The 13,565-nt window shown below is 57.3% G+C and overlaps 1 protein-coding gene across 2 annotated transcripts in view; it reads left to right on the top strand.

Moving 5' to 3' along the window:
* Window positions 1–5,521: 5,521 nt before the first annotated feature.
* The window catches only part of FECH (ferrochelatase), a 28,951-nt gene continuing 20,907 nt past the window's right edge, over window positions 5,522–13,565 (top strand). Inside the window, exons 1-2 of one of the 2 annotated variants that reach the window (XM_012934288.2) lie at window positions 5,522–5,678; window positions 10,739–10,856. In XM_012934288.2, coding sequence (XP_012789742.2) covers window positions 5,636–5,678; window positions 10,739–10,856 — 161 coding nt within the window. In that variant the 5' untranslated portion in view covers window positions 5,522–5,635. The remainder of the gene's footprint in view (window positions 5,679–10,738; window positions 10,857–13,565) is intronic. The other variant, XM_055129169.1, reaches the window with a different exon arrangement.

Below are 13,565 nucleotides of genomic sequence, written 5' to 3'. Positions count from 1 at the left end.
CTTCCTGGGATAGCCCAGCCGCTCCGTCCGAGATCAGTCGTCACCAGCCCTGGAGTTTGCTTCGCAAATTCCCCTCCCAGGGGCTGGAGCGATAGCACAGCAGGTAGGGCGTTTGCCTTGCATGCGGCTGACCCAGGTTCGATTCCCAGCATCCCATATGGTTCCCCAACACTGCCAGGAGTAATTCCTGAGTGCAGAGCCGGGAGTAACCCCTGAGCAATGCTGGGTGTGACCCAAAAAAGCAAAAACAAAAAAAATTCCCCTCCCAGCTTTTTGCTGCTGCCGCCATGATGGGAGCACATGTTCTTGTAGACCTGGGCACGATCACACCTGGCCATAATGTGCTCGCACACGCCTGGCTTGGATGCAGCAGCGTGCCCCACCTGGCACCAGGGATCCCGGCATGGCCGTAATGTGTTCCTGGCTCGGGTGCACCGTGTGCCCAGCTCCCTGGCACTGGGGACCCCAAGTACAGAGCTGCCGGGACCTCGCTGGGAGCCTGTGGACACTCCAGAGCTTGAGCTCAGCCCCGTTTGCAAGGCCTGTAGGAGCTCGGGCTGTCCGTGCCAGAGCACTCCCGCTGCTGGGCTGGCGAGGTGAAGGCAGGACTGTCCTGGCGGCCTGGGTGGGCCCTTCCGCTGTCCAGCAATGGTGGGGACAGTCAGTCAGATGTCTCTGCACGCTCATTCCAGTGTCCGTGGCCGTCGGCCTCGGTCAGCCATGGTCTCTGGCACTGAACACCCCTCCCCCACCTGCCCTGTTGTTTTACTGATTAAGGAGACAGAATCGAGTAATCAAAATGTAGTTTGTGTAGCTCAGAGGTGCCAATCATGGCCAGGACTGAATTAGTGAATTCCACCTCCCTTTCCCCCTACCCTCTCTTCTCCGAAGCACTGAGCTGAAACCAATAAAGTCACATTTTCTTTAGGATCACAGGCTGGACTTGGTGTTTGCCCTGACAAAGCCACCAGGCTCAGAGTGGCCACTGCAATAGTCAGGGGCCGCTTAGCTGAGCTGCCCAGGGCTATGTCTCTGGCCTTCTGTGTGCTAAAGGGATCGGTCTGTGATTCTGTCACATCCACGGGCCAGTAAAGAGATGCATGTGTCTCTAGACACAGGCGCACGTACATATCCAGGGGTATGCGTGCATATTCTCATAATCCACACATTTCTTCAACCTTTCAAGGACTTCTCTGTTTTGTTTTGTTTTTTTTTCCTTTTTGAGTCACACCCAGCGATGCACAGGGGTTACTCCTGGCTTTTCACTCAGGAATTACTCCTGGCGGTGCTTGGGGGACCATATGGGATGCCTGGGATCGAACCCGGGTCGGCCGCGTGCAAGGCAAACGCCCTACCCGCTGTGCTATTGCTCCGACCCCCTCTGGTTTCTTAGTAAATCAGTACTGAAGAGTTAGTGAATTCTGTGTTGAAGACTATTTTCTCTCAGTCTGGAAAAGGACCCGTATAAAGCACATTTGATCTGTGTCCATTTCATAAGCACATCAAAATGAGCTTGTCACAAAGCTTTTATGTTTGCGGGGCTGGAGCAATAGCACAGTGGGTAGGGCGTTTGCCTTGCATGCGGCCGACCCGGGTTGATTCCCAGCATCCCATAAGGTCTCCTGAGCACCGGCAGGAGTAATTCCTGAGTGCAGAGCCAGGAGTAACCTCTGAGCATTGCCAGGTGTGAGCCAAAAAGCAAAAAAAATAAAAAAGCTTTTATGTTTGCTGTCTTTAGAAGTCATAGATTAGAAATAGTAATCCTCCCTGGACTCTGGAAAGGAGAATAAGTCTTTCACTTAATTCTATTAATCTTGGTAGGTGCATAAGCATCATCCGACTCAACTCCTGTTTACTCCCAACAGTCACCCACGCTGGGTTCAAGAAAGGTATTTTATCTTGTAGATCAATGTTTCTCAGCTTTTTTTCCCAATTATGGCCCCCTTCTAATTATGTTTCCTTCTCCCTATCTCATGTTGAGGACCCCCCCCCCATTTATGCAACTTTCACCTGTGGCCCCTTTGCAATATCTTGGGGGCCCACATGGGGCCATATGGCCCCTGACTGAGAGATGCTGGTGTGAAATCAGAGTACAGCGAAGAAGACATTTGCTGTGCACTACAGATGATCCTCCAGCCACTGTCGGGAGTGATCCCCGAGCACAGAGTCAGGAGTAAGCCCCTGAGCACTTCCTGTGCACTCCTCCCCCATTTCCCCAAGAAAAATGAAAGCACGAGATAAGATAGGAACAAAATGAACAAAGTGTCAATTCTCTTTCTCTTGGTTTTTGGGCCACACCTGCAAGTACTCAAGGTTTACTCTGGCTCCGTGCTTAGGGAATCACTCCTGGCAGGGCTTGAGGGGGATCATACGTGATGCCGGAGATCAAGCACAGGTCAGCTGTGTGCGGGACGCGAGCAGGGCTGCACTCTCTCCCCGCTATCTCTTGGGCTCTCCTCTCTTTGTGAAAATGTCACTATGCTGATACATCAAATAAAGCGTGTGTTGCTAGTTCTCATCTCCCTTCTGGGCAGGAATAAATTGAAGCTGCTGTCACTGCTGCTGATGTGAGATTTGGCTCCTGAATGCCTCGTCACTAATCAGCTGGCAGTGGCAGGAGCTGGCTGTTATCTGCACTCGCCAGAAGCCACGAGCCCAGGACGGCCAGGTCTCAGCCAGGGCCCCAGGAGGGACAGAGAAGAGGCCAGAGCTGGGCTGTCTAAACCCTCCGCCTCCTGGGCCTCCTGGCCTTGTCTACGTTGTGTCCACACACTGTCTCCAAATGTGGAGCCTGTCGTGAAGAAACAGGTTCAGACCTGAGAAGAGAGGTAGATTACGAAGATCTCTTCTCCTAATGGCAATTTCAAGCTAACAGTTTTGTTGAGAGCAGATTGAAGGAAGCATATGATACTTGGGGCAGATTTTACTCTCCGTTTCTGCTTAGACATGAAGATCACGTAGGAAGTAGGAAAGGCAATTCACTGGATCTGCTATTTAAAATTGGGTTTATGATCATGAGGACTAACTAATTTTAAAAATTCAGGGCCTCAGAGAGATAGTACAGGGAAGTGAAGGCACTTTGTATGCAGACTCTGATTGGATCCCGAGTCTGTGGGGTCCCTGTAGTCCCCGAGCACCCCTGGAGTAACGCTGAGCATCCCTCTTAAGCTGACTCAGGAGCATAAAAGTTAGAGGAACTGTTTTTTTTTTTTTTTTCTTTTTGGGTCACACCTGGCAATGCACAGGAGTTAGTCCTGGCTCTGCGCTCAGGAATTACTCCTGGCAGTGCTCGGAGGACTATATGGGAATCGAACCCGGGTCAGCTGCATGCAAAGCAAACGCCCTACCCGCCATGCTATCACTCCAGCACTAAGGAACTGGTTTTTAACTCACCTTTGACTCTTTCCAGAATGTTCCACAGGGGCTGGAGCGATAGCACAGCGGGTAGGGCGTTTGCCTTGCCCGCGGCCGACCCGGGTTCGATTCCTAGCATCCCATATGGTCCCCTGAGCACCGCCAGGGGTAATTCCTGAGTGCAGAGCCAGGAGTGACCCCTGTGCATCGCCTGGTGTGACCCAAAAAGAAAAAAAAAACAACAACAATGTTCCACAGGGTTTGTCCTTGTCTGTCAGGCTTTTTGCCCACGTGTCGGAGAGGGCTGATCTGACCCATCGATTTCAAATTATATTAGCTTGTTTCTCATCCTCTTCTGTCCTTATTTTGGAGTTGTTGTGTGGTGGGGGTTACACCCAGTGTGCACGGGGTGGGGGAGGGCAGCATCACTCCTGGTGGGCTCCAGGGTCACTGGCTCCTCTCAACAGATCTGGTGTGTAGGGTGGGGACAGGTGTCGAGCCCAAGGAGTGGACGCAGGGCCTACATCTCTGCCACTCGAACCACATCCCCTGGTCAATTCTTTTTGTTTCTAGTGCCAGCCAGGGCAGGCCGCAAAAGCATGCATCCTACCGCCAAGCTACGCCCCAGCGGCCTCACTTCATGTACTAATGTAAGGGCCAAACTGACGCCATGACAGGTGGCAAAAATGAGAAAAGTCAGGCAGGTCTCAGTTTAGTTCCTGGAACTGAAACAGATTCAGTTTCCCAGCAATAAAACAGCGTAACTAGCCAACCTGAACCCACCTGGGAAAGTTCCCGGGCTCAGCAAGTGGGTTCAATGAGTCAGTTCTCACAGTGCCCCAGAAGTTGCTTGTTGTTAACCCAAAAAGAACGAGACGTCTATGTAATCATAAAATTGGTAGTGCTACTGGAAATTATTGTTTAATTGTTGCCTGACTATTGTTACCCTAAACACTTGCCAAAATACCTTTGTTTGGTAACTAAGATTCTTTTCTGAAACAATAAGGCATGTACTGGTCATGTAATCAAACCCTATATAAACTGCCTGCTGCCTGAAGTCGGGGTCGCTGTCAAGAGACCACTCTGGGGGTGAGATAGTTGACCCCAGTATACTGGAATAAAACTCTTACTGCTTTTGCATTATTGTGTTTGTGTCTCTGTTCCTCTTGCCACTTGGGAACCCAGGATCCCGGGCTTAACATTAACACTCATCGCCATCCCGAACTTTTGTCTCTCTCCAAGCCCCCAAGCGAGCCCACTTTCTTCTCCGTCCACCCCACTGCTGTTCCCCCTCTGCACACAATAGGCGCTCAATGTTTAAGGAATGAATGACCTTGTGATGGAGACCGTTGTCTTTTGTGAAGGATTCAAGGACAAGATGGGCTCTGAGGAGGCTCTGAGGTGGAAAAGACTAGAAAAGGAGGCGTCTGCTCCTTGAGCTGGACTGCAGGCACGAGGCTGCTTGGCCTTTGCTTTCCCTAGGACGCAGTCAGCTCAGTCTAGCCTACGGGTGGGTTTTCTGCTGCAGAGAAAACGGGGACTTACATCTCCTCGGATCATTCCTTTCTCAGCTCTGGAAACAGTGTGGTGGAACAGCCGTGCCCTGACTAGGCAAGCAAGCCAGGAAGAGGGACAGTAACTTCCCTTCCAGGACATGGGGGAAAAAAAGGAAATGTTGGGGCCCCAGTGGGGAGGGAGCTTGCTTACTGGCAAACGACCCGGGATGGGCTCGATGCCCAGCACCCCGTAGGGTCCCCCAGAACCCCCAGGAGTGACCCCTTAGTGCAGAGCAAGGAGTCAGCCTTGAGCATCCCCAGAAGTGACCCCCTTGCCCCCCACCAAAAAAATACCTGAAAACAAAAACCCAAATGAAATGTCTAGAAAGGCCTCAAGTTCTTCCTAGAGTTGTGCAGTGGTTCTAGACTGGGCCGGACTGACACATTCGCACAGGGAGCTCGCCTGGGAGGCTCACTGACCGGTCGCGCCGGTTATTACAAGTGTCTTAGAATAACCCCGGGCCCAGGGGGCGTGTCTTCCCAGCGCCGGCCCCGCTCCGGCAGGCCAAGGGGCGTGTCTTCCCTGCTATGGTCCCGCCCCTCCTGGACTGCAGCCAATCAGCGCGCGCTCCGTGAGGCGCGGGGCGGGGCGCGGGGCGCGGGGCGGAGCGGGCGCGGGGCGCGGCGTGGGGCTGCGGTCCGGGCGGTAGTCGGCGCGCTCCCGGCGGCAGGAACGTAGCGGCCCGGCGCGCGCTGTCCCGGGAACGCTTTCCGCGGGCACCAACATGGCTGCGGCCCTCCGTGCTGCGGCCGTCCTCCGCGCCCGGCGTGAGTGGGGGTGCCCGGGCCTGGCGGGGCGGCGGGCAGCGCGGCCTGGGGGTGCTCCGTGCGCCCGGGGTGCACCCGGAGGGGTCGGAGGGCGCGCGCGCCGCTGGGGACTGGACCCAAGTGGGCCGGGAGGGCTCGGGCGGACTCACGGGTGCCCACCGAGGGGCGGGACCCGAACACACGGGGAGGGACCCGAGGGCGCCTCGCTGTCCTGGGCGGTGGGACCCGAGTGGGCCGGAGGGACCCGAGGGCGCATCGCTGTCCTGGGCGGTGGGACCCAAGTGACTGGGAGGGGACCTGAGGGCGCATCGGTCCTCTGCGTGGCGGGACCAGAGTGGACCGAGAGGTGACAGACGATTGCATGGGTGCCCACTCTGTTTCCGCCCGGGAGCGGACCCGGAGGGGACTGGGGCAGGGGCCGGCTGGAGCGTCGCCACACTTCTCCGGACTGCCTCCTCTGTGCAGTGGGAGTAACAGTGCCCAGGGCTGTGAGGCTGTCCAGACGGAGGGCATGTTGAGAGCCTGGCACCGAGGAAAGCCAGTATTAGTCGCCAACTCCGCGGGCATCGGCCCTGGGATGGGGCCAGAGTGGTGCCCACTGCCCCATGCCACCAGCCCTGGGGCCTCACTCGCTGCTCCCTCCCTGGCCCTTGGCAGCAGGACCTGCAGTGGGTCAGCCTGGGCCTCTGGAGGTGTTTGGAGGGACGAGGAAGACCAAGAACAGGGCCGGGGAAGTTTGCCTTGCATGCAGCAGATGGGGTTTGAGCCCAGGCACCGGACTGATCCCCGAGTGCAGAGCCAGGAGTCAGCCCTGGGCACAGCTGGGTGTGGCCCCCAAACCAAAAACAAACCAACAAAATGACTCATGCATGGCCCATCATGCATGCCAGGCACAGAGTAGACCCATGGCCGCCCCAAGGTGCAGTTGCCGCCAGGGCCGACGAGCTGGTGCGTAAGGCTGGAGCACAAGCTCTGCATGCAGAGGATCCAGTTTCAATCCCTGGCACCACCTGGTCCCCCAGGGCCTGGCACCTGGCCTGGAGCAGCTCCCAGAACTCCCGGGCACAGCCTAAAATCAGCAACAGACTTAAGGGATTTGAATGGTGGTAGACACTGACTTGACTTTTTGGGGTTTGTTTGTTTTGGTTTTCGGGCCACACATGGCGGTGCTCAAGACAGTTCGGTCCTCAGGGGACAGTATGTGGTTCTAGGAATTGAACCAGGGTGGGGGGCATGTGCATGCCAGTGCCTTTACCTACTGTCATCTCTGACAGGGATCCCCCCTGTTCATCCTAGTGGTCCCTACCTACTAAGGGATGGAGAGCACCCACTCTGCAGCTCCAGGCTACCCCCATCCGTGTGTGTGTATGTGTGTGTGTGTGTGCATGTGTGTGTGTGTGTGTGTGTGTGTGTGTGTGTGTGTGAGGGGCCAGGGCCTGTGTACAGGGCCCTAGACCCATGGGGACAGCCATGCCTTTTTTTTAAAAAAAAATTTTATTTTTAAATTTTTTTGCTTTTTGGGTCATACCCGGCGATGCACAGGGCTTACTCCTGGCTCATGGACTCAGGAATCACTCCTGGCGGTGCTCAGGGGAACCTATGGGATGCTGGGAATCGAACCCGGGTCGACCGCGTGCAAGGCAAATGCCCTACCCGCTATGCTATTGCTCCAGCCCCCCCCCCCCCCCAGCCATGCCTTTGAAGACAGTGCCAGTCCTGGGGCAGAAAGAAGTGCCACTGTCATCCCCTCTCTTTCCCACCCCTGCCGTGACAGCATCGGGTCATGGCACCACAGAGCCTCTTTTCGATCGTTGACCAGCTCGTGCGTGACGCTGCCGCAGGATTTGGGAGTCGTGGAGGTAGATTTGCAGCCCGATGGCACTTCCGTCTCCCATCGGAAGAGAGAGCACCTTCGTGTCCTGTCTGGGCTGCTAATGAGTTCTGAAAGAAATCTCGGGAAAGCAGAGTTTCGCCCGCTCTCTCCTTCCCCCCGCCCCCCCCTCTGCAGTCAGAAGGATCCTGGGTGGGCCGAGAGGATTATCAGGGCTGCCCCTGCCCCTGCTGGGCCCGTGCTCCCCTCTTGCTGCACGACGTGTAGTCTGCCTGGCGGTGTTTGGGCGCTGGCCCCAGGTCCTTCACTCCCCCCTTATCTTGACAGCAGCTCTGCGGGGCGGGTCTTATCTGCCTTCACAGAGGATGCACCCAGCCTCGCACTCGCTCAGCAGCTGGTTCGATCTGGCATTTTCGCTCAGGTCTCTCTGCCTTCAGAAAACAGGCTTGTCTGTCCCGGGGTTTTCCGCCACCAGTTATTACCCCTGCAGCGTGGAGCCGGGCTGTTGGAAGTGCTGATCTCACAGTACCCTTGTTAGTTGGGTTGCTTTTGGGGCACACGTGGCTGTGCTCTGTGCTCAGGGATCCCTCCTAAGGACCCTGTGGGGTCCTGGAAATTAAACCTGGAGCAGCTGCATGCAAGGCTGGACCATCTCACTGGCCCCACATCTTAAACATTCTTGTTAAGGGGCTGGAGTAATAGCACAGCGGGTAGGGCGTTTGCCTTACACGCAGCCGACCCAGGTTCAAATCCCAGCAACCCATAGGGTCCCCTGAGCACTGCCAGGGGTGATTCCTGAGTGCATGAGCCAGGAGTGACCCCTGTGCATTGTGGGGTGTGACCCAAAAAGCAAAACAAACAAACAAACAAACAAAATACATTCTTGTTAGAAGTCACGGTTCAAGTTTCTGCTGTAATAGTTCATGAAATATTGCTCTACTGAAAAGTGAAACGTCCTTCCTGAATTCACTTTTCTGCAGGTGGTAGAACGGTTGAGAACCATGGGTCTCTCTGGGTTTCTCTTTGACTGTGAGCCTGTTTTATTTAAGAGTCTTGGGGTCGGAGTGATAGTACAGCAAGCGGGCCGGGCGCTTTCCTTGCTCAAAGTCAACCCAGGTCCCCTGAGCCTGCTGGGGCTGATTCCAGAGCCAGGAGTTACCCCAGAGCACCAGAAGGGGTGTGGCCCAAAACAAAGCGACAAGAGGGTTGGTCTTTCAAATGATTGAACTCCTTCAGCTAGGTCAGAGGTTTCAAAACGGACTTGGCCTATGCCTTTTCGGGGGAAAAAAAGAAAAGAAAAACCAAAGTGCCCCCCACTCCCAGAAATCTACCTTCTTTAAGCAAATAGGAAACAGGATTCACCCCTAAACGTGGCCTATTACTGCTCTGCACTCCCCTCCCCTGCCCCCCCTCCCTGCCCCCTGCCACCACCACCGCTGCCCTTCCAGGGTACACCTACTTGGGTGAGCACTGAGCTAGGAGAACCTGATCTAGGGGAACCTGATTGTTCCATCAGGATCTTGTCCTTCCTCTAGCCCCTTTGATGCACAGTGGGAGGAGAGCCAGAGAATTCCCAAGAGGTGGGCGTGGCCAACGAGGGGTGGGCGTGGCCGACCCGCCAGCTTGCAGCTTCCCTGGCTGTCCTAGGACATGTTACTGTGCTCTTTGGGGATGCTGGTCCACAAGCCTGTCCCTCCCCGCAGCCCCCACCCCGATGGTCTTCTGGGAAACCTGGCTTTCGTGCCAGCACTCCAGACACGGTGGCCTCAGGTCTTGTCTAGGTGTGTGGACTAGATAGTTCCTCCCACCCAGGCCCGGCCCCTCTCACTGGCCCCTCAAGCTTGTCGCCCCCACACGCCGGTCTGAGACTTCCCATGAGCGGCCTCACCCTTTGTCTGTCTGTCCTTGCCCTCTGTGTGGAGCCCACGAGGAGTATCAGGGGCAGACTCGCATCAGGGGCTCGCTGGGAGCGAGCGTGGTGGTCGGGGGGCTGGGAAGCCAACCAGGCACGCGCCAGGGTTTCAGAGACAGGAAGGAAGAACCCCGGCCGGCGGGTCTGTGGGGCTGATGGTGTCCCGGGACTGTCAGGCCGAGTGGCGCTTGCGGGGTGAGAGCAAAGCCCTGTCCCACACGGCGCCCTGGGCCTGTTCTCTGCATGTGCTGCCCCGTGGGTGACCGGGGCCCCCTGGGCGAGCCCTCCAGCCAGGGGGAGCCGTGTGCTCTGGCAGTGGCTTCAGGGCTGCCTCTGCTCTCAGGCTTCCCGGCTTGACATGAGATGGTCCGTGTACGCACACAAACATAACCGTGATGTGCATTCACATGCCATGTCGCACATGTATACACAATAGCCCGTGTACACTCATAACCTATGTTGTGCATATGTGCACATGTAGCCCACGTATTCTTAACTGATGCACACGTGTGTACACACAGCCTGTATACACGGCCCATGTATACTCACAACACATGTCCACATGTCCACACAATCCTTGCATACACATGCTCACAGTTTATGTACACATGACCCATGTAGACTGACAAACTTGTTATGCACGTGTAAACATGTCACCCACATATACTCAACCCACGTACACATGTGTAGACACAGCCTGTGTATATAGCCCATGCACACTTAAAATGTGTACACATGGTCTGTGCACAAACAGCCCTTGTACACACATAGTCCATGCATATACGTGCACACACAGCCCATGTACACTGTATACTCATGGGCACACACATAGCCCATATACACACATGCACATCACTGTATACACACACCGGCCTGCCAGATTCCCCCAGCCCCCTTCAGGCCAGTAGTGACTATCAGGCACCAGCCACCCCTGAGAGGAGGAGCCAGGCGGAGCCCGCTCAGAGGATGTGGGGGTAGGGCGCGGGGGCGGGGTTTCTGGGGGCCCGGATGCCAGAGACTAGTATGGAACAGGGGGCGTGAGAGGGCGGGGAGGGAGGGTGGTCTGGGAATCCTTGGGCGTGTAGGCTCGTGGCGCAGGGGCACTGGGGGTCCTCTCGCAGGGCCCTCCTTGTCAGGGCTGGTCAGGGCGGGGCCGTTCTCTGTGCAGGAGGTGAAGGTGCGCGTGGCTGGCCGGCAGGAAGCCCCGTGGAAGCCGCCACCAGCCTTCGCCCGCCCGCCCGGCTGTGGGCCCCGAGGCGCCGTCCCAGGGCCTCGCCCCCCGCTGCAATTCACACTTCCTCCTCTCTTTTGTTCCAGTGGTGCAGGGCGGCTCCTGGGCTCAGCAGCTGCGGAGATGCCAGTCAGGTGCAGCGCCCGCCACCAGGGCAGAACCGTGTGCCCGAAGCCCCCAGCCTCAGGCCCACCCGGGGAAGAGGTAGGCACGGGAGGTGCCGGGAGACCCGGGTGGGGGAGCCGCGCCGCTGTGCCGGGGCCCGTGCATGCTGGGCATATGCCCTGCCCTTGACATCCCACCCCGTGGGGGTCGGGACAGGTTCTGCCCATGCGCGCACACATGCATACCCACCACACACACCACAGATACACAAACATACATGCAGACACGCACACACACATCACACGCACACACACAAACGCACACACCACCCACTCAGGCACACATACCGCACACACAACACACACACGCACATACAACACACGCACACACCATACACACACATGCACGCATGCACTCATACACAGACACAGATACAGGCAAACATCATTTGGGTTTTTTACTTGAGTTTTATAGACTTTTCTGCCCCTCCCCCCACTTTTCCATGTTTTATCTTCGGTTTATTTAGTTTGGGGGTAGCAATGCTCAAGGGGTCCCCCTGGCCTGGTGCCGGGGGTAGGGGGGTCATCCCGGAGGTGCTATGGGGCTTCTTGCGTGCAGAGCGTGTGCCCTTCAAGCCATCTCCCAGGCTCACTGTCACTTTCCCCCCCAGCTTCTTTGCCGTGTTTTGGCGTGTGGGGCCAGACCTAGAGGTGCTCCGGGTTTATTCCTGGCCTGGTGCCCGGGGACATGCCCGCAGGGCTCAGGAGGCCAGGTGCCGCCGGGCAGAGATGGGCCCCGCCCTTAAGCCCTCCCTCCCCTGCCCCAGCTTTCCCGTAGGACCGACCTGACTCCTGGGTCACGGAGTTGAGCCCAGTCTACAAATCACGTCGGAATTCAGTTCTGGAACATGTCACAAATACCAGTCCCGCGCACGCTGGAAATGCTGTTACGGGCCTAACCCAATTAGGGCGATGAACTCTATGTCCTGGACAAGATAAAGACTGACTCAGGGACCAAGGGTTCCTGCAGTGGACTCGGTCATTGTTCTTTGTCTGTTCACAGCGAGCGTAATGATGACGGACAGAGGACGGGGAGGATGGTCCTAATTCATGGGGGAGATGAAGCACCTGTTTGGGGCCGCAGCTGCCTGTGGCCTGGCCAGGGACAGGCGTGGCACCGCGCTCGCCTTCACGGTGCCCTCCGGCCTCTCTCAGGCACCCGAGCGACAGCGGGTTTTCTGAAGGGGCCTCTTGGCTCTGAACGTAGCTCTGACGCTTATTAAAAGCAGTCCTCTTTCTTGAGTTTTTTGTTGTTGTTGTTGTTTTTGCGGGAGGGGCGGTGGGGTAGTAGGGGCCGGGTTTGGACCACACCCAGCAGTGCTCAGGGGCTACTCCTGGCACTTGGCTCCGGAGTGCCCCCTGTTGATGCTGGGGGACCCCATACAGTGCCAGGGGTGGAACCAGGTGGGCCACATTCGAGGCTGGTGCCCCCCGGGGTGTCTCTCGGGCTCTCTGTCTTACTTCCTGTCCTAACATTCTCGTGTGTTCCAACAAGGCGCAGGGATCGTTGATCTTGGTTCTGATTATAGACAGGAGAACCAAGGAGGCGCGGAGGGAAAAAACAAACCGGACAGTCCCAGAGTGTTAAGCTGCTGCATCGGGGGGCCCCTTTGGGTGTGTTGGTCTTGCTACAGTTTGCACACGACCCCTTCTGGTTCAGACAAAGGGAAGCTGGCAGCTGGGCCGGGGTCTCAGGTGCTCTGTTGGGGGCCCGGGCTGGAGCCCCCCTGGAGCCTGCGCCTGGCGCTCTGGATGGGTTTCGAGAGGCCTAATGCGCGTGTCCTCATGCACAGCACAGCCACCCTCAGGCCCGCGTCTCGGGGCCTCTCCCGTGGCGCGTCAGCCCCCACGGGCCCCCCGGCCGCTCACCTCCCGCTTCCCCCCGCTCTTGTCCTGAGCTCAGGTGTTAGGGATGAAAAGCAGGGCTAATCCCGTTAACACCCGGACCCTCCGTGCCGCCTCGGGTGGGTCTCGGGGCCTCGGGGTTTTCTTCCCCGGTAATCTGGTCTCTGGCAGCCGTCCACGGCACGATGCCCTTAATTTATTTGGAGTCACAGAGTTGCAAGGGGGACGGCGGGGATCCCAGGAGAACAGGGGGGAAATGAGAGTCCAGCTGCACGGGATCGTGGCCCCGGCCGGCTGGGCCCAGGGAAAGGGGGCAGGAGCCCGAGCTTTGTTAAGAGTTGCTCGGCCTTGTAGGCAGAGGCAGGTGACGAGCCGGGTAGAGGGACAACCTCAGGGTCGCTCCCGGCCCCGTGAAAGACTAATTCTGCCTCCTGCAGTGATTCTCGGCATTCGGCCGTGTCTGGAGACACTGTAGTTTGGGCCGTGTCCCCCGGTGCTGGAGTGGGGGCCCCGGCACCACCTGGGTGTGGGCACTTGGGGGCCAGGTAGCTCCCAGAGGCGTTTGGGCCGCCAGGCGGTGCCAGGGATTGAACGCTGTGCTCAGGGCGTGTGCTCCAGGCCTGCAGGGGTGGTGAGCCCAGCCCAGCAGTGCCACGGCGGGGGGAGGGGCAAGCTTGATGGGAGACGACGGGGGGATGGGGGGCAGAATCCAACTTGGCAGCCATGGGAAGGAGCTTAACGGGCAGGAGTACATGCTTGCTTGCTTGCTTGCTTGCTTGCTTGCTTGCTTGTTTGTCTTTGGGCCACACATGATGGTGCTCAGGGTTTACTCCCAGCTCAGTGCTCACGGATGACTCCAGGTGGGCTCGAGGGACCCTCTGGGGTGCTGGGGATTGAACCTGGG

Source organism: Sorex araneus, chromosome 2, assembly GCF_027595985.1.
Source record: "Sorex araneus isolate mSorAra2 chromosome 2, mSorAra2.pri, whole genome shotgun sequence".
NCBI lineage: Eukaryota > Metazoa > Chordata > Mammalia > Eulipotyphla > Soricidae > Sorex > Sorex araneus.
Note: the sequence above shows the minus strand (reverse complement) of the source record. Positions and strands in the feature narration are given on the sequence as shown.